The sequence below is a fragment of the Equus caballus genome, chromosome 10 (assembly GCF_041296265.1).
Source record: "Equus caballus isolate H_3958 breed thoroughbred chromosome 10, TB-T2T, whole genome shotgun sequence".
Lineage (NCBI taxonomy): Eukaryota > Metazoa > Chordata > Mammalia > Perissodactyla > Equidae > Equus > Equus caballus.
In genome coordinates, this window is record NC_091693.1 from 85,499,445 (window position 1) to 85,522,183 (window position 22,739).

The 22,739-nt window shown below is 36.4% G+C and overlaps 1 protein-coding gene across 2 annotated transcripts in view; it reads left to right on the forward strand.

Moving 5' to 3' along the window:
• Positions 1-22,739, forward strand: part of ENPP1 (ectonucleotide pyrophosphatase/phosphodiesterase 1) — a 66,964-nt gene that overhangs the window by 35,573 nt on the left and 8,652 nt on the right. For both annotated transcript variants that reach the window (XM_023651100.2, XM_070223876.1), the window contains exons 6-22: positions 1,218-1,315; positions 2,800-2,879; positions 3,778-3,897; positions 4,964-5,073; positions 6,486-6,551; positions 6,856-6,928; positions 9,005-9,113; positions 10,221-10,352; positions 12,240-12,271; positions 13,233-13,360; positions 14,552-14,621; positions 15,334-15,421; positions 16,548-16,717; positions 17,550-17,601; positions 18,884-19,038; positions 20,893-21,022; positions 21,998-22,078. In XM_023651100.2, the coding sequence (XP_023506868.1) occupies positions 1,218-1,315; positions 2,800-2,879; positions 3,778-3,897; positions 4,964-5,073; positions 6,486-6,551; positions 6,856-6,928; positions 9,005-9,113; positions 10,221-10,352; positions 12,240-12,271; positions 13,233-13,360; positions 14,552-14,621; positions 15,334-15,421; positions 16,548-16,717; positions 17,550-17,601; positions 18,884-19,038; positions 20,893-21,022; positions 21,998-22,078 (1,694 nt within the window). The remainder of the gene's footprint in view (positions 1-1,217; positions 1,316-2,799; positions 2,880-3,777; positions 3,898-4,963; positions 5,074-6,485; positions 6,552-6,855; positions 6,929-9,004; positions 9,114-10,220; positions 10,353-12,239; positions 12,272-13,232; positions 13,361-14,551; positions 14,622-15,333; positions 15,422-16,547; positions 16,718-17,549; positions 17,602-18,883; positions 19,039-20,892; positions 21,023-21,997; positions 22,079-22,739) is intronic.

Sequence of the window (22,739 nt, forward strand, 5' to 3'; positions counted from 1 at the left end):
TTTTTTAGTGGAAAATATAATTCCTCCTTTCTTTATAAGATCATAATTTAGAACACATTTTATTATACTGGAAATTATTATACCAGTATATTTACCTGGTGGCCCAGAAAACTCTTATGTTTTCCGTTGATTGAATATTAATAATTTTGTACAGTTATGGACCATTGAGACTAAATGCAGCTGATTCTGCAGAGTCTCCCAACAGAGCTATGGCACAAATATTAGTGGAAATTCTATTCAGATTTTCTGCTTTTTCCATTTGGGTTGATCTATGAGAGTAAGCTGAGGAGGAGGGAGAGTTGAAAAAGATACGGTAAGATGAGCGTTTGCTCTCAAATTTTGAATTACTGAGGAAACATGCAGTGGAAAGTTTTTTCACGGTTATCCAGGATATCCAAGTTCACTGCCATCTCCCAGATATCATTAGAAGCTGCAAAATTTCTGAACCATGCCTGGTTTGATGTAGCCATGTATCAGTTGTCCATAGTTCTCTCTTGCTGAGTCCATCATGGTATGTGTTTTTTTTGTCTCCCTCTGGATTTCCATACTGCACACATTAACTCTGTGTGTCTGTGGGCGTGTGTGTACCCTCATTGCTTGTTTATTCCCAGCTTTGGATCATTTCTTTGTTGCTTACAAATTTAAGTGTAGTAAATACTTCTCAAACTTCTCTTAAATATTAGTATCTTTTAAATATATTAAATATATTAAACTTAAAAACTAAATATTGTATAAAATTTGTGTGAGATGAGATACCATCTATGAGATTCAAGTAAAGACAATAATCGGAAAGTTGTTGTTCAGGAAAAAACAATTAGTGGAAACAAAAACATAATTTCAAAAATGCTGTTTCAGTTTATTCTCCTGCAAATTGGGAAAATATCATTACTTTTTAGTAGCATTTAGTCTAGTTTTTGGAATGGCAGGAACCATGAATGATGTTCTCTGTATGGTAGCTCAAAATGCTATGAGTGCTTAATAAATACTATTTTATAAGAGATATGTAATGAAATGTAAAAGCACACATATGAATATAGATGCTCGTAAAGCATCCTTTGCGAGGATGCTTGCTGAGCTTGTTGGCGCTCTGTAGATCACACACCGACCTCTGTGGAAAATCCTCCCTGGATGCCTGCCCAGAAAGGAGGGGATCTTGACTGAATGCTGTCTTCTTTCTGCTTCTTTCAACGTTCTCTTTTTTCTTTCTCTTTACCCAGGTTTGAAATGCCTCCTACCCTCTTATTTTCTTTGGATGGTTTCAGGGCAGAATATTTACACACTTGGGGTGGACTTCTTCCTGTTATCAACAAACTGAGTGAGTAACTTCAGCATTTACTGTTGGGGTGTCGTGATTTTGTGAGACAGCCTAGGGAGGCTGCCTTTTTTTTGGAAAAATACCGGCAGACCCTGTTTTACCAAACTTCTCTCTTGCAAAGTAGTTGAATTTGATGATAAGGAACTAGTCTTTCCTATTGTAATTACCCTGAAACTGCCTTTTAAATACTGCTAAGATAACACCGTTATCTTAGGATTTTTATCCTTTGATTAAAAAAATATTTTATATGTAAATATAAAAAATATAAATATATATTAATATTTTTTCTTGGAATTTGGGATTCCTTCTGTGGGAAAATCATTTATTTATTTAATAAGTATTACATCTTAAAAGTGGAATTTCAAAAACTGAAGGTATTTCTGATATGATACTAGTAGCATAGACATAGAGTATTTGCCTCTCATGCTAATGTAGCATCCTTTCAGTTTCTTTGTCTCAATAAAGGCCTTAATTGAATGATTATTCTATAAGTTATTGATGCAATAATAGAATGGGTACAGTTGTGTGTCACATAACAACGGGGGTACGTTCTGAGAAATGCATCAGGTGATTTTGTGGTGGTGCGAACATGGTAGAGTGCACTTACACAAACCCAGGAGGTATAGCCTACCACACCCCTGGGCTCCGTGGTAGTAATCCTGTGGACCACTGTCTGCGTGTGGTCTGTTGTTGACAGAAATGTTGTTGTGCAGCGCATGACTGCACATAATTAGCTGGAGCCCTTGCTTTGGGTAATTGGGGAATGTAGCCTGTAATTCTGAACTGTTTGGAAGTGAAATATAGAGATACGTGCCAATCCAAGGAGCATTTTTAGGCAATGAGGTATTAAAATGCTGGAATCATTAGTTGTGTGTTCCTTCTCCAATAGCAGAGGCAGGAGAAGAGCGTGACGCCAGGGATAAATCAGGAAGGCTGACTTCCATGCTTTCTCTGACTTGAAGCCAAAAGATGCCTTTGTCTATCGAGCAGCGTTGAGTTTGTACAGAGCTGGCCGGTCCTGGATCAATGGGTTGGTCCACTGTCAGCCTGGCTACTGCTTCACTTTTGTTTTAGTTTTGCAGATTTAGCTACTAGACAGTTTTTTTGTTTGCTTTGTTGTGGTTTTTTTTTGGTACTACTTCTTGTGATTTGGGTGTGTGACCACTAAGTAGTATCAGACAACGATCTAGCAAGCATCATTGCTACAACTGGCCCATCTGGAACTTAATGTTATTGATAAACATGGGATCATTCTTCATTGGCTTAATTATTTTAATATTTTTCTGTCTAAGAAAAAACTAACTCTTAACATTGAATTTGAATCTAGTGTTGCTTTATAATTCACTCTGAAATTTTATATGGCTATAAATCCCTCCTGGGTTAATTTTTGTATACTGTTTAGACTTCCGTGGTACCAGAGCTAAATGAGGTAAACAGATTGTCAGTTGTATTCAATAACAACCTTTAATTTGTTTTCCTTGTAGAAACCTGTGGAACTTATGCTAAAAACATGAGACCAGTGTATCCAACAAAAACTTTCCCCAATCACTACAGCATTGTCACAGTAAGCTCCACATTTCAGCTTTTATGGGTTCACAGACGTGAGATGTAAATGTAATATTTTTCAAGTGAATAATTAGATATCAGATCAGGAAAAAAATAGCTTCTTTTCCATTGAGTAGTTAGCAAGGAAACCTGGGTTCTGGTCTTTGCTCTGCCACCAGCTAGCTGTCGCCTTGGGAAGGTCACTTTACCTTCTGGGTCTCTATTTCCCTATCTGTGAAAAGAGGTCATGACTAAAGATCCCAATAAATTGCTTCTTGGTTTCCTCTCTGTTTTAGGATTGTGATTCTGTGCCCTGTTTTTTCTTGCTAGTTTTAAGGCTTAGTTTATTTGGGCCCCTAACCTCCCCCACACTCATGTGTTGTCAACTTGTCTTTCCCATCATCTTGGTGTATGAGTTTGAGCCTGCCGCATTGCCTGATGTTTTGTTTCAGTAAAAATTTCCAGATTTCATTTGAATCCGGGAAGAAAGTAGAATTCATTAGAGCTTAGGGTTGAAGCCAGAAAATTAATACTTTAGCTTGTATTGATGTAAGCTGTTCTCAGACCCAACCAAAAAGGAGTTTTTTTCTGCAGAAATGCTTTACTCAGCAATGCAAAAGGACAACAGAGTACTTTTTTTGAAAATTTGACAGGCTGACTATTTATACAGACATTCATCCTTAGCATTCCTAACTGATTTTCTCCTATTACATAATTTGCAACACAAATACTGCATAAAATCATGAGGGGTTGGTTGTGTTTTGACAACACCCATTATTTTATTCTTCCCTCCTTAAACTATGTTAAGTTCTTTGTAGCGTCGATAATCTGTTTCTGTTTGATGATTTTGTCCTGTGACTTTATTTCACATTAAAAAGCTCATAACTTGCATAAAACCTGTATTTTGTATTTTTTAGGGACTTTATCCAGAATCCCACGGCATAATTGACAATAAAATGTACGATCCCAAAATGAACGCTTCTTTTGCACTTAAAAGTAAAGAAAAATTTAATCCTAAGTGGTACAAAGGAGAACCAGTGAGTCGTTTGTTTGTTTGTTTTAACTACTAAAAGAGTTTTATTTTTTTTCTCATTTATTTTAATCAGAGTAAAATATCAGATTCCCTGGAGTTTTTAATAACCTACTTCATTTACTGTATCTCTGGCCATCCTTTTCTGAGTGGAGATGAGTGCTGATGATCCTAAATACAGATTGTATCGTTGTGTAAAGAGAGTAGTTTATTTCAGAGCTGAGTTTGGGTTGGGCTGAGCCATTCTTTGTCCTCGTTGATTCTGCCTTCTTGTACTAGTAGCGTGTGGCAATAGTCTGGGGGTGATATTTTGATCTACACAAAGCTAATTGTTTCTGAAGGAGGTAACCTTGGACTCCATTTGAACATGGAAACTCAGAAGATTCTCTTTGGTGGTCATTTACCTGTGTTCTCCTTTTTATTTTTAGTTTTAATTGCAACAGTAATTACACAGGGTCTATTTGGGTAGTCTTGATATTCCTCTTAGAAGAAAAAAGAGCCTGATGTTTAGTTTGCAGGTTATAAATTCAAATTTTAGCTCTGACATTTAAAGCTGTGTGACTTTGGGCAAATTATTCTTTCTGTGTTTCCATTTTCTCCTATCTACACTGTAGGTAATACTGTTAACTACATCATAGGGTTTTCATGAGGATTATTTAAGTTATAATCTAGGATGCTTATAGCAATGCTATTTAGAGCTGTACTTGGCAATGATAAGTTCTTCATGTTAGTTACGTAAGCAAAAATGTCAGTCAATTAAAGATATGTATATTTGTGAATACTTCTTTTAAGGAGAACCTATTAAGTAGAGGGATGGCTCTAAAAGTTGCAGGAGTTAACCAACTGGCTTAACTCCATATTTTTTAGGTTAATTTAATCTAATTATGTAATTTCTTTTTGTGGCTCTTTGGAGTCATATTACATGATTAATTTGTAATCTAACTGCTGGAACTTGTTAATCTTAAAAATGTTCCAGCACTCGAGAGGAATGCGTTGGTGTCACATGAGCGCATGCTTTCCTAAGAAGTGAATATTTGCATAATTTCCTGACTTTCCTTCTTTATCTTCCCCAGATTTGGCTCACAGCTAAATATCAAGGCCTGAAGGCTGGCACGTTTTTTTGGCCAGGATCGGATGTGAAAATCAATGGACTTTTCCCAGACATTTATAAAATATATAATGGGTATGTGTAGATGTACTTTTTTGAGGACCTATAATGTGTAGAACAGATTATTTTTATCTCAGTCTCTCCTTTTTATCAAGTCCTAAGCTCTAGCATTGAGTGATATTTTGGCTAAAACATGAGAACTGTCAGAATATAGCACTCTGGCTCAAACACTTTTAGACGGTAAATAGTAAAACAAAAGAAGTTTTCTTCTAGAGGTTTTCGAGAAAGCACTGGTTATGCAGGGTTTGTGTTTAGATCTTTGGGCAGAAATAAAAAAAATGAAGTCACGGTGAAAGTACGGTGTCAGAGTGGACGCACCACGCATTTTCACTGTAAGGAGAAAGAGTGAGGAGAAGGAGATGAAAGTATTAGAGGACACAGAAGGAATGACTCTCTGGTTTCTGGAAATATGATTTAAAAGAAGATGCTAATAGCATGTCTGGATGTGCATTTCCAGATTACTTTAGTAAATAAGCCATCTAATGTGAGAAACTGATCATAACCACCTCCCTATGATATTCAAAAGCAATGATGTATTGAGAAAAAAATCAAAGACTTTTTTTCTGGAAGACTCTCTTTGGATAATGTTAGTGAGTCTTCCAAAATAATTTTGTTTATTTTACACTTAGGAAATTTTTTTCACAAAATTACTACGACAGTGTATTTGGGGGACTAACAGAAAAGACCAGAAATTCCGGACACGGAATGCATAGTGATTTTCTTCAGCGATGTTATGCAGTTGTTTATTCTTTATGGGCCACATGAGCACAGTGCAATGCCTCTTCCCACCATATTGTTTGCCATTATTTTCGTTCCATGGATGGCAATTGAGATTTTACATGCCATGCACTGTACTTGGCATAGGGTATTCAAAGATTAGTGATATATGTTCTCTGGCTTCTCAAGGGCTAATAGAGAGTGCAACTAACTGTACTTGGGTTGGGCAAGCACTCTGATGGGGTTGTCTAAACCAGATCCTGTACCCAGAGGAAGGTGTAATTAATTCTGCCAAGGAAATGTTGCCTGGGGAACCATCTGCTCCTCAGGAGCCCACTTCCCAGTTTTCCTAAGAGACATCAATGAGTGACTTCTTTGTAAGGTACCCTTTAAAGAGTGTATCGGCACATGGGTTTTTCATGGAATAACAATTGCTGTTCTCAGGTATGGGAATAATATCCTCAAGTAGAGTATAGGAAGCAAATTTGTAAGCCTAATTGCAACTTTCATATGTTGGGAAAAGTATCTTTTGTTCCTTTGTTGGGAAAACAAATTTAAGTTTTCAAATAAAACTTATATTGCTTCAAACACAATTGATACATTGGATTGTTTTAGTCTCTCTTAATGTAATTTTTGATAAGACAAACGTTTAGATTTTAAACCCAACACTTGTCACGGATTTGTTTCATTTTGTTTATCCTTAATTTTAGTTCAGTACCATTTGAAGAAAGAATTTTAGCAGTTCTTAAGTGGCTGCAGCTTCCTAAGGATGAAAGGTATGTAGATAACTGATTTCTGTTGTAAATATGCCTTTTTTTAATAGAAATTACCCAATATTTTAAAATAAATGACAAGAAAACCTTGTTATTGGCTATGATGTTTTATATCCAAATGAACTCTTTAGTGAGCTATTACAGCCATATTGTGAAGAATTCCAGACCTGTAAGTCATTTCTCAGCAAGTTTAGAAATGTTACCCCCTGTTGTATAATTTGTATTCGCTATCAGTTGTTGAATTATTCTTTCCATTCTGTTTGCAATGTGTTCATAAAACATTACGTTTTGATACTGTTTGATTTAGACCCCACTTTTACACTCTGTATTTAGAAGAACCAGATTCTTCAGGTCATTCGCATGGACCCGTCAGCAGTGAAGTAAGTATATTTTTATCAGTGATTACTTTATTAAACCTGGTAACATCTAATGGAACCTTGCTTTGAAGCAGGTTTCTAGACCATTCTATAAGATTCCATGATTTCTGGAAAGAGTGAGTATGAAGCACATTTTTACTAAACCAAAGGATGTACTGTAATCATAAGAGTTGGGAGAATTGTTTTGTTTATACTTTCTGCAGTGCTAGATTGAACTGATGATGAATTAAATTCTGTATTTTCGATTCCAAAGCCTTTATCTACTCCATATCTCCCTACATTAGCGCAAAAAGGAAGTGCTTTTTGAAAATTTTGTAAACAAGTAAGACTCCAATTTTCTATGAAAGTGTAGGATAATATGTCATATAGCAGAAGAAGCCTCCTGTGAACTGTCCTCCTTAGGACATATAGCTCTGACTTTCTGAGACCATGCTTGCTACAGAGCCTGGGTATGAAAGGGTGGGAGATTTTTTCAAAAGTTTAGGGAAATTCAAGTAATCGTTGTATTGAGTCATTGCTAGGAGAATAAACATAAGGAAACAGTTGATGGACTAATGCTCTCAGTGTAACTTCTTGTTTGACCTGACACTCGTTCAGGATCTTAGCCTGCTCCTGGCTATGTTTATAATCATATACTGCTTTTAGTTTTTGTGTGGCCTCATCATTTTTGTATATTATAGCACAGGAAGCATTAGAGCAGAAAATGATTTGAGCTTCTTTCCTTGTACCTCTAAAGCTGACTTTCCTTATAATTTATAGTTTACCTGTGACCTAAAATATGAAAAGAAACAGTAAGTAAGGATCTCTAAATGTTCTTGGTCATAATGAAAGGGAGAAGAGGTCTGGCCAGGATCCCTAATCTCAGAATCCACATCGACTTACCTTTTGCCCCAGATGATTCCAAGAGATTAAAGACTAGGAAAACACAGTCTTCCTTGATAGAGTTTCACTCCCAGATCCTCATCCCAGGTAGCCCAGGCTAGATAGGTCATGAGCCTCGGGGACTCTTTAGCACAAGTCCAGACTAAACCTTGGCCTGACATGTCCATTGTGCGTGTTTCTGAGGGTGCCGCTCCTCTAAATGCTTCAGCAACGGCAGAAGGAAGAGAGTGAAAACGTACTCACTTTTCTCACTTGAATGCAGCTGCCTAAGCCATCTCCTCTTGGTTTCCCTTACGTGGGCCTACCCTAGATTTGCCCCTCTTAAAGAGTAGGTTCCTCCTGGGTACCATCTCATCAGATACAAGATGCCAGAGAGAGAGGGGCGCTGACCCTCATCTGGGTCTATGTTGACCTTTGTATTCTTTCTCTCCGGCAGCTCCCATGTAGTTAGTACCCTGTGTCCTCCCTTTGATTCTGCCCTTCAAGCAGCAATGCTCCTTTTTAGAGGTGGAGTAAGGAAGATGCGAGGCCAGCAATGTGACCAGTCATAATTGGTCGAAGGGAAAAGTTTCTTGTAGCTGTTGTCTTGGTTTGAACAATTAGCTAGATGCTGGTATAATTTTATTCTTTCACTAAAGTCACTGACACTTAGACCCATGTCTAGATCAGTCTGGCTACAAGTAAATCTAAGGGTTATTTTGTAATTGTTTGATTATCAGATCATAAAAGTTTTAATATCAGTGCTACCTTTTTTAATTCACTAAAGATTTTCCAAAGTACCGTCTTTTCTGATTCATCTTCATTCAAGGTTGAGCCCATTGCTTTCCAAATCAAATTCACCGACTTGTAAACTCTGTTAAACTCTAATATAACTGGCACATCAAAACCCACTTTATCTTAATACTTAAAAATTCCAGTTCATGTTGCTTGGATATGTTTGAGTGAATGAAAAATCATATTGAAAGAGCCTTTTTACATTACAGTGAAATATACTGACCATAAGTAAAGATTAGACTGATTTGATCCATTACAGAAAACACTTGCAAATATTTCACACCCTTCTTGTCTTAGCCTGATGCGAATCAGTTCTCATAACATTTGCATCCACTGAACTTTTTCCTTCTTAGCAGAGATAGCTTTATGTAGAAATAGCCTTTAGTATGTAACGCATCACAGGAGATTGCGTCCCTTTCTTAGGTCATCAGAGCTTTGCAGAGGGTGGACAACATGGTCGGCATGCTGATGGATGGTCTAAAGGGGCTGAACCTGCATCGATGCCTGAACCTGATTCTTATTTCAGATCATGGTAATCTGAATTTCCATCGTTTACTCTTCAAGTTAAATGGTGCCCCCCAAAAGCTTACTTGATAATTCTTTCATTATTTCCTCTGTTTGTTTTAGTTAATTCTTTTTTTGAAATGTAGTTTCTTGTGGAAAGTTCTTAGGAGAAAATTATATTCAATATAAAGTGCAAGTGAAATACAGAATTCACAGAAACCTGGGAGCGTTTCAACCACAATGCACCCATGTTCTGATTTGGGGAAGGCTTACACCAGGAATTTGGATAGTTAAAAAAATTTTTTGTCAATATTAAATTTTGGTAAATCTACTCTAAGAATTTTAGATTTAATTTGTACAGAATATTATGGATTTCTATTTTCTTTAGCATGATAAATCTGAATTTAGAGGGGATATATATTAATTTTGGCAATATTTTAATTTCTCTTTCACTTACTGTGCTCTTTTATAACACGTTTGTGGATGGCCTTGGGACTGTAGAAATGGTTTGTATATAAGAAAATAGAAAACAGATTCTTTTTATTCATTTGTTTTTTCTTATTGTTATTCTTGTTTGCTTCGTCAGTAACTATTGAAAACTATTTCTAGAAACAATCCTAAGAAGCTAGATTCTAAAGAAGCTCCAGTCCTGGAGTGAGACTGAGAGCTTTATACTCCCAGTTAATGTCCTAGGTGATTTTGAAAAAATAACCAGGCTTTCATATTTGGTCTAAAACTGTGGTCGTCCTCCTCACTCACATGAAGAAATTGTAATAGATAAATGAGAAGAAACAGTAAACTAATTTTGAATGAAGGAAAGGGAAAAGATTTTTTTAACTTTTTTTTTTATGAGAAAGATTGGCCCTGAGCTAACATCTGTTGCCAGTCTTCCTCTTTTTGCTTGAGGAAGATTGTCGCTGAGCCAGCATCTATGCCAATCTTCCTCTATTGGGAGAGTATTTTTTAAAAAGTGGTAGAAAAAGTTGAAGTTCTGTGTCTTACTGATTGGCTGTTCAGCTAACATGAATGCTGAACAAATGTTTTTGAATTAAATTCTGGAAGTAAAAGAAATTCTATTCCACGTATTAAATTTTTTATTGAAGTTGCAACATGTTTGGGGCTTTTTTTCTCCTAGGCATGGAACAAGCCAGTTGTAAGAAATATGCGCACCTGGATAAATATTTGGGAGATGTTAAAGATATTAAACTTGTATATGGACCAGCAGCTCGACTGAGACCCTCTGATGTTCCAGATAAATACTATTCGTGTAAGTATATCTCTATTCTAACTGTGGATATGATTCTAGTCAGAATACATTCCTCTAAGTCATCATATCTCTAAACCAAAGCAGATCAGTTGATTTCCTTTTCACGATGAAGTCTCCAGTGCAGATATTTTCCACCTAAAGAGATTTAATGGAAGTGGATGTGACGACACGAGTCCAACCACTTATCTACTTGTTGTTCATGGCTGAGCATGTTTTTTGATGAACTTAGTACAATTTTATGTTGTAGTATGTTTTTTGTTTGTGTTAGGATCAAGATTACTTGTACTAGAAAAAGAAAACCCTAAGAGAAAAGTTCAGCTACCTTTATTCACTTCAATTGATGACATTCCGTTAAAATAACTTACAGATGTTATAGAATAATATTCTATTATGAAGAAGAATGTGGCAGAGGTGGTGACTTCTATAACCACTGATTTCTGTCCTCGGAAATGACTTTCTTAAACCATTCCAAATAACAATAAGAAGGCATTTGTAAACAGAGAAGAAGAAGAAATTTCATGTTCTCTCTTGACCATATCAAACCCAAACTGCCAAGAAATTTTAAACATTCATTCTTTTGCAAGTCAAGTCTGTTTCATAACTGTTTGCACCTCTGTTCATGCCCCTTTTTTGGATTGCCATCCTTGGTAACTTTCAGATCCTGAGGACCTATTTTGTTTATTTTTTTGTTAGACCTAACTTCAAAGAAGGAAGAGAAAAAAGCTTTTCTGACAGCAGAATTGGGTTAGGTTTGGTCATAGCAGTGCTGTGTTTCAATGGATGCTGTTGATTATTCCTGGGGAGAGAGAGATTTCACTGTAGGAAAATAATTTTGCAAGTATATTAACATAGTGACCCAGAGCACAGACTCTCTATGCATGATAAATTTTAATTAATATTTTTTTAAAAATTATAAAAGTAGTATACAACTGTTATAAGACCTCCTATAAAAACTATAGGGGCAATGGCAGTCCCCAGAGATGTTTAGAAAGGGAGGACCAAGCTTTAGCCACACCCCTATCTCAATTAGGCCCCTGAGTTTCCCAAATTAAGTAAAAACTATATCTGTCTACATACGTATATAAAATATGTGTACACAATACATATTCTTTTATCTGGATAGTTCTTTCAAACTTATATAAAGTATAGTTAAAAGAATCTTAGAAAACTAGACAGTTAATTGATTTGTAGCACAAAGTACACTAAGTACACTGTGGGCTTGCTATGCGAATTCAGTTTTAAAACTATTCTACTTGCCCTCTCTTCCAAATTCTCCTGTGTCCCTCTTATTTGGAAATTCTGGAATTATCAGTAAATATCAAAGTGTATAAAGTGAAAACTAACAGTTTCCTCCCCTAAAACCCCCTAATTCATAACCTAGTTCCTCTCTCTAGAGATAAACTCTCTTAGGGTTGGGATCTGTCTTCCCAAATATTTGCCATGCGTGTGTAAAACACGTTCAGTTCTACTTTTACAAAGTGAAATCATACAAGATCTAGATAGATAGATGGATGGATGGATATTTGGATGCATAGATGGATGGATAGATGGATGGATAGATAGATGGACAGGTAGATGGATAAAGGGCCAGGTGGATGAATGGACAGACATATGGATGAACAGATGGATAGATAGATGAATGTTCTGTAACTTGCCTTTGTATTTAACAATATGACATAATTTCACAAGCATGCCAAGTAGAGCAGTTCTAAAGATCTGTCTTATTCCTGTAAATGGCTAATATATAACGATTTAAATGAGCTGTTTGAAACCTGCTTTGGTATTTAAATATAGGATTTGGGTCTGACATTCTATATTTTTGTATTATTTTTATTTCTAATTGTAACATACCATCAACTGTCAATTCTTATCTTTATCCCCCTTCAGTTAACTATGAAGGCCTTGCCAGAAATCTTTCTGTGAGTATCTTCATTTTTCCATTATCTAATTATTGTTAGTTTTGTATAACGTATATTTATTAAAAAGTTCAGTATTTATTCTTGGGGTTATAGGATTAGAATTTTTGAGGATCTGGGCCAACATTTAAAGGCTCTGTAGTTTTTAAAGTTCTTTCAGGGCACATCCCAATAATCTAGATTTGAAAGTTTTTAAGAATTCATTTATGAACATTGTTAAATTTATATGACAGGACAAGAAATAATCGAAAAAAATAGAAGGAAAAAGCCTATAGCTGTGCCACCATAAGCACTGTTAACATTATGATATACTTCCTACCAGCCTTTTTTATTTTTTTATTTATTTTTTTTTTTTTTAAAGATTTTATTTTTTCCTTTTTCTCCCCAAAGCCCCCCGGTACGTAGTTGTATATTCTTCGTTGTGGGTCCTTCTAGCTGTGGCATGTGGGACGCTGCCTCAGCGTGGTTTGATGAGCAGTGCCATGTCCGCGCCCAGGATTCGAACCAATGAAACACTGGGTCGCCTGCAGTGGAGCGCGCGGACTTAACCACTCGGCCACGGGGCCAGCCCCCCTACCAGCCTTTTTTAAAGTAAATTTTTGTCCTAGTGCTATCTATAGTAATTTTTTTTTTTTGTACTTGATAGAATACAAGAGTCTTTGAAAATAGGATCATCAGTAGTAACTCGAATATAATCTGGTGACCCAGTCTAAGCATCCTGGGACTTTTATGCAGTAATTATGATTTCCTGTAAAAAGAACAATATTCAATAGGTGGAAAGATTCGACTTGTACATTATACAAGTAGTAAGAACTCAGTTAATTTTGCGTGTGTGACTTAATGGGCATCCTGGAAAAGTGTTTGTGAGAAAAAATTCCTATGGAGTTAGAAAGCAATTTCAGGAGATGTTTACACTTCAGAAAATATGGAAATAATGTTTTTTCTTTGCCTTCTACAATTTTAGTGCCGGGAACTAAACCAGCACTTCAAGCCTTACCTGAAACATTTCCTACCCAAGCGTTTGCACTTTGCCAAAAATGACAGGATTGAGCCCTTGACGTTCTATTTGGACCCTCAGTGGCAGCTGGCATTGTAAGTTCTGACAGTCCCAGGTAAACTTAGCTCAACCTGTTAGGAATTCAGGGTGACCGTGGGGCCCTTTCCAACAGTACTGTCACATGCAAACTGCACGAGGATGATTCTCTTCACTCTATCCCAGGGTTTCTCAACCTGGGCCTATTGACATTTTGGATCAGATCATTCTTTTTCATGGGGAGCTGTCTTGTGTATTGTGGATTGTTTGAAAGCATCCCTGACTTGTAGTCCCTAGATGAAAAAGCACCACTTTTCTATTGTTGTGACAACCAAAAATGTCTCCAGACATTGCCAAAGTTCCCTGGGGTGGGGGTTCACCCTCAGCTCAGAACCACTGCTCTGTCCGCTCATATCTGTATTGATTACATCTTATGCTTCACCTGTGTGTTACCACTTGTCATTGCATCCTTTCTGTACATTACTGTTATGCCTAATACCTTCAAAGTCCAGCAATAATTGACGAAAGCTCTTTACTGTATAATAATAAGCAATGACCTTCATCATTATACAGAGTTGTTTTTTTATTCCTGTTTACTAATCCATCAATAAACCTCAGTTTATTGGTGTCTTTGGCAAATTATTTGGATGGTTAATATTATTAACATCTCGAAAGTTTGTCATTAACTCTTCTGTTGGTTGCCAGGAAGCCAGGGTGATGAATACCCTGTAAAGCAAAGCCTAAGCAGTGAACCAGAATTCAGTCAACAGAACTGCACTGTCTCTACTTTAGTGGAGAGCTGAACTTCCAGTGTTTGGAAGGAGGATATGAAAGAAGGGATGACCCTTCCCCTCCTTGGAGAACTAATATTTAGTGAACATGTACTGAGTTCCAAGCATTTCTTTAGGTTAAACTATTTGATTTTTAGAAACAACCCAACATGACAAAATTGAAACCCAGAGAAAGTAATTAAATTGCCAGTCCCAGGTAGTAAATAGCATGGTCAGGGTTCAGAACAGTCTGTCTCAATGCTAGTGGTTTTACTTCTCTGTACCATATTGCTTCTAGTTGATTTGTCAGCAAAATAGAAGAGAAAGGTGGCCCATTCATGCTTCTCAAAGCCAGGTGGTTTTATTTACCTTTTTTGATTTAACAAAATGGTTACTTCTTCTTTGTTAGTGAAAATAATACCATGGTTATCAATTTTCCTTTATGAATTGACTTATTAATTCACATTATGTAAAAATTAGGAATCCTCCGGCAGAGAAACATTGTCAAGGTGGATTTCATGGCTCTGACAACGTATTTTCAAATATGCAAGTGAGTAAACCTATTTTACTTTTTAAAAAAATTGATAGTTTATATCTGAAGAAAAACTGATATATGAAGTTTTAGACTTAAAAACACAGAGTGTAATTATGTCTTGAATGAGAAGTAATGAAGCGTATACTTTCATATAGCTATCTTTCTCGGGACATTGAATTAATAGAATTTTGTTAAAATTTTGTATTCTATTTCATAAACATGTCACTTATACCTCCTACTAAATTTCTAATAATTTTTTGTGTATATTATGCTCTGTTAAGATTTTTGCTCCACAGTAAATGGAAGCCAGTGATTTAATAGGTGAAAAGATATCATACTTATGTTCTAAATGAAGATAAGACCTTACACTTCCCTAGCACTTTAAAATTTTTTACATATACTCGCAGTAATTGTCTACTTTGATCCCTACAGTGCCGTGTGGGATGGGCAAGGTGAGGTCGAGATCCCATTTCGTCATCCATTCCGTTCTGATTGTCAAGTCAGGAATTGTAGGAAAGCTGAGAGAAATACCCTCCGTGTCCTAGACTAAGTGTGCGGCAGGGGTTAAAATAATCTCCTGCAAAGTCCATTGGACAGAGTATTGTTCCCCTTCTCTTAACATGGCCAGTTTATATATGTACAGTATGGATAATATGAAATACTTTTTGACCAATTACATATGTAACTGAAATGATTTGATAAATGGTTACTTTTCTGGCCAATCCAGGCCCTCTTCATTGGCTATGGACCTGGATTTCAACATGGTGCTGAAGTGGACTCCTTTGAAAATATTGAAGTTTATAACTTAATGTGCGGTAAGTGTGCACAGGCAGCTTTCATCTCTTCAGAAAACAGCTGGAATAGGATTATCCAAAGTAGGTCACAGGGTGGGCATATGGAGATGATGAGGAGGCAAGACAGACCGTTGAATTTCCACCTTTCTTCCTCCTGACCCAGAGTTATTGAAAAATTGTGCAGAACATAGCATCTGATTACTCACCTGTTTCTTCCCTAGGCTGCATGCTGGTGGAAGAGCAGGGTGCTCTGTACATCCCCAGTGCCTAGCAGTAAGCCAGGCCCTGGGCTTAATTACATGACAGTTGAGTCAGATCAGGGGTGGAGGCCAGAGAAAAAGAGTCTGGGGACGGTTGTGGGGGGGGGTGTGTGTGAAAGGTGAACAAACCAGGCAGAACCTCTGGTAGCAATAATAAGTGAATGGATGGCAATGGCAAGGTTGTAGAAATGGAGGAGGACCCATTATATATATTTTTGGTTTACTCTGTGCCTTCCCAAATAGAGTTTTTATGGTTGGGTATTCTATTTTAAATATTACTTCCTTTTTTGAATAATGATACTGGGCATTTGAAAAACCTTAAATATGTCCGAAGCAGAATTCTTTTGGTGGGAGCCTATATGCTTAAATGAGATAGTATGTCCTAAAGCACTTAGAACAGGGCCTGGCATATCCTAAGTGCTTTACTATATAAGCATTTGCTGTTGTTATTATTAAGAGCAGGAGTCTTAGACTCAGACAAAGCTGGTATAAATCCTGGGTCAGCTACGTTGGTAGCTCTGAGACCTTGAGCAAAGCGCTCTGATTACTCATTCACCAAATACTGACAATAACTTACTAAAGTGTTTTGAGGATTACGTAAGAAAGACATATTAGCACAGTGCTTGGCATATCATAAGCATTCTACAGGTGGAACTGTGGTTATGAAAAATCAGAAATTTTTATGGAAAAGTACAGTATACATATCAATATTTACAAGAAGAGTAGCCTAGTCATAAATGCTTTAAAACCCAGGAAAGTTTTATAGTTTTATCTTAGGTAAAAAGTGAAGGACTTGCATAGATTTGGTTTTGAAAAAATGGTAGACTTGTACTATGGTTTTTATTTCTTTGATTTTGAAACTATTTACCATTCTTGGAATTATGCAGATTTACTGAATTTGATACCAGCTTCCAATAATGGAACTCATGGCAGTCTTAACCACCTTCTAAAGAATCCCATTTACACTCCAACACATCCCAAAGAAGTCAGCTCCTTGGTACAGTGCCCCTTCACAAGAACCCCCAGAAATAACCTTGGCTGCTCATGCAATCCCTCAGTAAGTATTGCCAAGAAGTTCAGCGTGGTGTGTGTCTGATTCTGTAGCACCCTTTACATAGCATGTGCTGTAGGAATACTTAATGATCAAATTGAAGCTTATGAGTGTGAGTAAACGCATTTATTTTTAATTCTAGTGACACATGCAGACCTTTTATTATTTCTTTTTCTTCTTCCTAGTTTTTACATTTTCACCTCTATTTTTATCCCTTGGTGCTGTGACTTAACTTGGGTGCAGGTTGGAAGAAGTCTAGCTGAGTCCTTGAGCATCCAGAATCCTAGAGTCTGTGTGATATCCTAGCAGTGAGGTCTTGATTATGGACCAATCACAATATTCCTTCTAAGGAATACATCCCAACCTATTTTACATTTAGAGGGAAAACATCTTCTTTTGGTATGAAATGGATATATGGCACTGTTCCTTTTTTACTCCTATCTTAATATATAGCTGTAAGAAGATAAAAATATGTGACAAGGAATAAACAAAATTGATAGCATCCATAAAGATAGAAATTTGGGGAGTAGCTGATTTGATGCTTTCCATTTAGTTTTAGGCTTGTAGAAAGACTGTAAGAGTAGAGACAAGAATTTATAAAGCAGCAATTATATTGTTTTTCAGTTAACAGTGTGCTATGCTAACAATTTTGTCTTTTTGCAACCATTGTTCCTATCCTTTTATCTTCTTCATCAAAACAATAACTTTCACTTGTACAAGATGATTTAAAATGTTATGTTTTTTCTATGATGGAATAATTAAGCTATGGAAGTTGTTTGTTATAAAATTAAAACACGTTTGTTTTTAATCCTTAAAAATAGTGTTACTAACTTTTTAGATTTTGCCAATTGTGGATTTGCAGACACAGTTGAATCTGACCATGGCAGAAGGTAAGAAGTGTTTACTCTTGAACTTGGAATTTGGGAGCAGGCTTTTTCTGAACAGTGTGAGACGTGGAGAGTTGGTTTGGAGGCATTGTTTGAGAAAAACCAATAAAATAAAGGGATAAATGGAGGACCACCTGCGGAAACATGGAGGTTTCTTTGCTTGACAGTCTAGATTATCAGTCATAAGGAAAGAAGACATAAGTGCAGTGGAAATAGTATGGAATGTATGTAGTGGAAGCTGAATCACTTTTTTATGAACATAGCGGAAGTGTTTTTATAGGTTTATAATTAATCCTCAGATTTCCATTTAAAATACTATTAAATTTCTATCTCATTTGGTTCTTAGTAAATTACAACCTAGTATAAATTGATTTATTTATTTAAAGTTATTTCTTCATAACTTTTAAATAAAAATTAAGTTGATTTGGATCCCTGATGAAATGGGTCAGTTGTGGCTTGAATGTTCAGCATCACTTGGATACGGTCTCTGATCCTTAAGTTATTTTCCTGCTGGAATAAAAAGTGAATTCTGCACTATTCCTGATTTAAACTTGTCTATATAAAATTTCTGTAAACATTTGGATTAGAGTCTTTGATGGTCCCAAGGTAGCAAAGCGTTGTGCTGAAGAATGACACTTTTGAAATTGAATGGATCTGGGTTTGGATATGACCTTAGGATCTGTGTGTCCACGGAAAAAGTATTTACTTCCTCTAAGCTGCTGTTTTCTGATCTGTAAAATGGATATGTAACCTTAATTCATAGGGATCTATAAGAATTTAATTAGATGCTATAAACAAAGAACTCTACAGAGCACTTGACACTCGGAAAAACCACAATAAACAGTACATACTATTGCTGTTTCATTCGGTTGAGTCTCATAATTTCAGTTCTGAACTTTTGCTTTCCAAACACATACATCATTCAGAAAACTTACCTTCTGGAGTGTGTCCTGAAAAATAAGTAATTAAAATAATTGAAAGAATTTTAGTAACATAAGTCCTAATTGCTGAAATTTCTAGCAATTTCATATAGTGTTTTCTTATGATATCTTGCTATTGCGTGGATGTTTCGGAATCTTCATAGGCAAAAACTACAGTGAATCCCTTTTGTTTTCTTAATTGTTTATTGTTCTGCTCTTTGTAATGAGATTTTTTTTACAGTTAAAAATAATTTTTTGATACGGTTAAGTATAGGAAAGAATTGAATGTATCATTATATATTTTATCATATGAGGCACACTCAGTATGTTTAAATGGTGGTTTCATTTTCCCCATGCAACCGAAGAGAATATCATTAAGCGTGGCACTCTACCCTATGGAAGACCCAGAGTTATCCAGAAGAACAGCACCGTCTGTCTTCTTTACCAACACCAGTTTGTGAGTGGTTACAGCCATGACATCCTAATGCCCCTTTGGACGTCCTACACCGTCGACAGAAATGCAAGTATTTGGTACCTCTTTAGCTATGGGCAGTTTTTCAAATTATCATTAAGCAAAACATTGAAAGCATAGTTTCTCATGGTTAATCTTGGCTCTATAATCAGTCCCCAAAATAGAAGATCTCTGAACCAGGAATCAGGAAAATTAAGTTCCAGCTCTGCCACTAACTAGCTACGTGACTTTGAGACTCAGAGCAATTTCTTTTCTTTTTTGGGGGGGCGGGGGGGGGGGTAAAGATTAGCCCTGAGGTAACATCTGCCACCAATCCTCCTCTTTTTGCTGAAGAAGACTGGCCATGAGCTAACATCCCCATGCCCATTTTCCTCTATTTTATATGTGGGACGCCTGCCAGAGCATGGCTTGACAAGCGTAGGTCTGCACCTGGGACCCGAACCAGTGAACCCTGGGCCGCCAAAGCAGAAATGCGACCTTAACTGCTGTGCCACCAGGCTGGCCCCTCAGAGCAGTTTCTTATCCTGTGAAATGAGGGGAGTGCAGTAAAGAATTCTCCCTTGCTTTCATTTCTTTTTAAAAACAAAAATTTTATGATCGCAATTTATAATTTCATGAAATCAGTTTTAAATCAGTTACAATTATTCATCTCTAAATACATAGCTGTGTGAGCACAAGAACTTCCCTCAGGTGCCCAGTTCTTTGGGGGTCCTCACTGATGGAGAAAGAAGGCCCTTAAAACTCAGTAACCCCACTGTATATACCGTCTACGGGAAGGCACCTGAGACAAAACCAGGGAGAGGCTCAGGATCCTGTTCACTACCCAGAGCAGGGGAGTTAAGCCTTGAAAGGAGTGGGGAAAACATCCCGGGACAAGACCACCACCCCCACCCCCACCCACTCGTGCTGTGGTGGAAAGAGGAATGGTGAAGGAAATAGGCCTGGAAGGAGAGAATGAGGGGAGGAGATGAGATTTGCATCTCGCCTGGAATTGAGATTTTAAACTAGACTGACCAGATTTTCAGAAACTGAAAGTATCTGGCAAGCTACTGGATGCCCTTGGGAGATGGAAAGGGGATTTGAGAGAGCTTAGTTGAGTTGGATTTAAAAAATAAAGCTTTTATTAATACTCACTGAGATAGGCAAATAAAAAGATAGGGATATGTGTGTATATATGTAATTTCTGTGTTTAAAATATATATATATATGTATATATATATATATCTCTTGTACACACACATTCACATATTTACATAAAGTTTCTACCTTGAACCTGATTTTTTAAAATTTTTGAAGACTGTCTCCAAGCACTTTAAACACTTTTTCCTTGACTTTGTAATATACAGCTGTCTGCACAATGTTTCGTGGGTCCTTATCCTATTTATGGTTATGTAATACCTTAATTCTAGTGTTCTTTGATTCTGTTTGAATTTTCAGTTTTCCTATGTAATCAAAGCTGCATAAATTGAGTCGTCACTATTCCTGAGGTTTTCATATTCGTTGTTATTCAGTGGCTTTTTCCCCCCCAACTTTAGCCAGTGTAGTTGAATGTGGAAGATAGACTCAGATCTCTAAAAATACAGCAACTTACTGATACAGCAGCTGCTAAAAGTTTGAAATTGAGTAAACAAGAACGTTCTAAACAAAATCAGCGTGACGTTGGTGGAGAATGTTTGCACATATATGGCAACTGGTTAATGTCCTTAATATCGTAAAGAGTTTTTGCAGTTCAGTTAGAAAAAAGATGAATACACCACTAGAAAAATGGAAAATGGTGCAGGCCGTGAACAGACGGCCAGCGCTCTGTCAATTTATGGCATGGTTCGCCTTTCCCTATTCACAGGCAGTCTCCTCTTCTGTATGCCTGATGCCTGACGGTTTCTTAACCATTTTGTTCTTCAGGACATCTTCTCTACAGAAGACTTTTCCAACTGTCTTTACCAGGATCTTCGAGTTTCTCTTAGTCCTGTCCATGAATGTTCATTTTATAAAAATAATGCTAAACTAAGCTATGGGTTCCTCTCCCCGCCACGTAAGTTTCTTCCTCCCTGACCTTTCCTTTCCCTCTTTCTGTCCTCCTTTTCCTTTTCTTTCTTACGGGGCAATACACATTGCCTTATTTATTTATTGCTGAAAATTGTAAAGGAGAAATATAACTATCAGGGAAAGTTTTAACAGTTTAACAGTTTAAACAGAATTTGAGAAAACTCAGGGAGGGCAGAAGGATGCAACAGGGTTCTTAGGAGGTGATATCATTTTGGGGTTTAAAAAGAAAAATGTAATTTGCTGAAGAATTAGGTAAAGGTAGAGACTAAATGTGCTTGCCTTTTAGGGGTTCTGATGCACAGCCCCCAGGGAATGGCTTTTTTGAAGCTGTGTTCTGTTTTTTCAACGGGCAAATGTGTATGTTAGTGAGAAGACATTTTGAGGCTGGCCTTAAAAGGCAAAAATCAGAAGTCTCCAGGTGCTCAAATATCCTAGTCCAGTCCCCAGAGTAAGTGTCTGAAGTCAGAACTTGGCTATTGCATTATAAAAATAGATGCGGTCCAAGCTGAAAATTCATACAAAGAAGCCTTGTACAGCATGTCGAGGCGAACATCCCATGATGTTTTTTCTGGGTAGTAGGGGTTGTTCTCAAGCCAGATATTCTCTTTTTTTCTTTTCACTGTGAAAGCGTTTAAGGAAAGAAGATTGTCAACAAAATACACTGTAGTTGATATAAGGCAAATAAGGTAAAATTTGAATATATTTAATTTGGGCCCTTTCTTATTAAAATTTTTGTGTCTTTGATAAATTCATCTTAAAGAATAAAAGACTACATATTTTATTTTGATTTGAGGGACTTGAGCAAACACATTGCATTTTCACTTGACCCGGTACCTGGGGAAGTTTTACAGCTTTAAGACGATACTCAGCTAAGTTTTTTAAAATGCCCCTCATGAGAAAGTATAATTTCTAATGTTATTTGTGAAGAATGAAATAGTTGTTCTTTTTATTTTCTTTGTAGAACTAAATAAAGGTTCAAGTAAAATAAATTCTGAAGCATTGCTTACTACTAATATAGTGCCAATGTACCAGAGTTTCCAAGGTAAAAAATTTTGACCCTGTATCTTGTAATTTTAATGAATTTCTGTAAATTATCAGTATAACTTGTATGTAATAAGATTGATCCTATAAATTAAATGACTAAATATTAAATACATTCTTATAGATTTGTTTTACTTTGAGCATACCAGCACACAAAAAATTCTGCAAGGATTAGAATTATGATCTATTCCAATATCTCTTATTCTGCTTTGTATTTAAATGTTTATAAACATTTTTGGTGGGAAAAGTATGTAATGTTCTTCCTAAGTTATCCAACTAATGCAGTCTACTAATGCTTATGTTAATTTTTAGTCTGTTTCCCTGTTTAACGATATGGAAGTTCTTGATAATTGTTTTTGAGCTTAAAATGAATAGATTTTACATCCTTAATTATTGTAGTCTTTGGTTCCCACAAGAATAAATATACATTTACATTTCAAGTGACATATAGAATTTCAAAATATAGAGCCTACAAGGAGATTTTTACTCTACTTTTTATCTAGAATACTTGTGAATATTTCAAAGGAAATATTCAGATATTAACAGTGCATCTGAATAACCTGCCTCGTTTGTGTTCATGATGTTTTTATGCTTCATGAAGATACGGGATTACAAATTCATGACGATGCACATGCTCAGGGATGCCTGAAACAGAGGTGAAA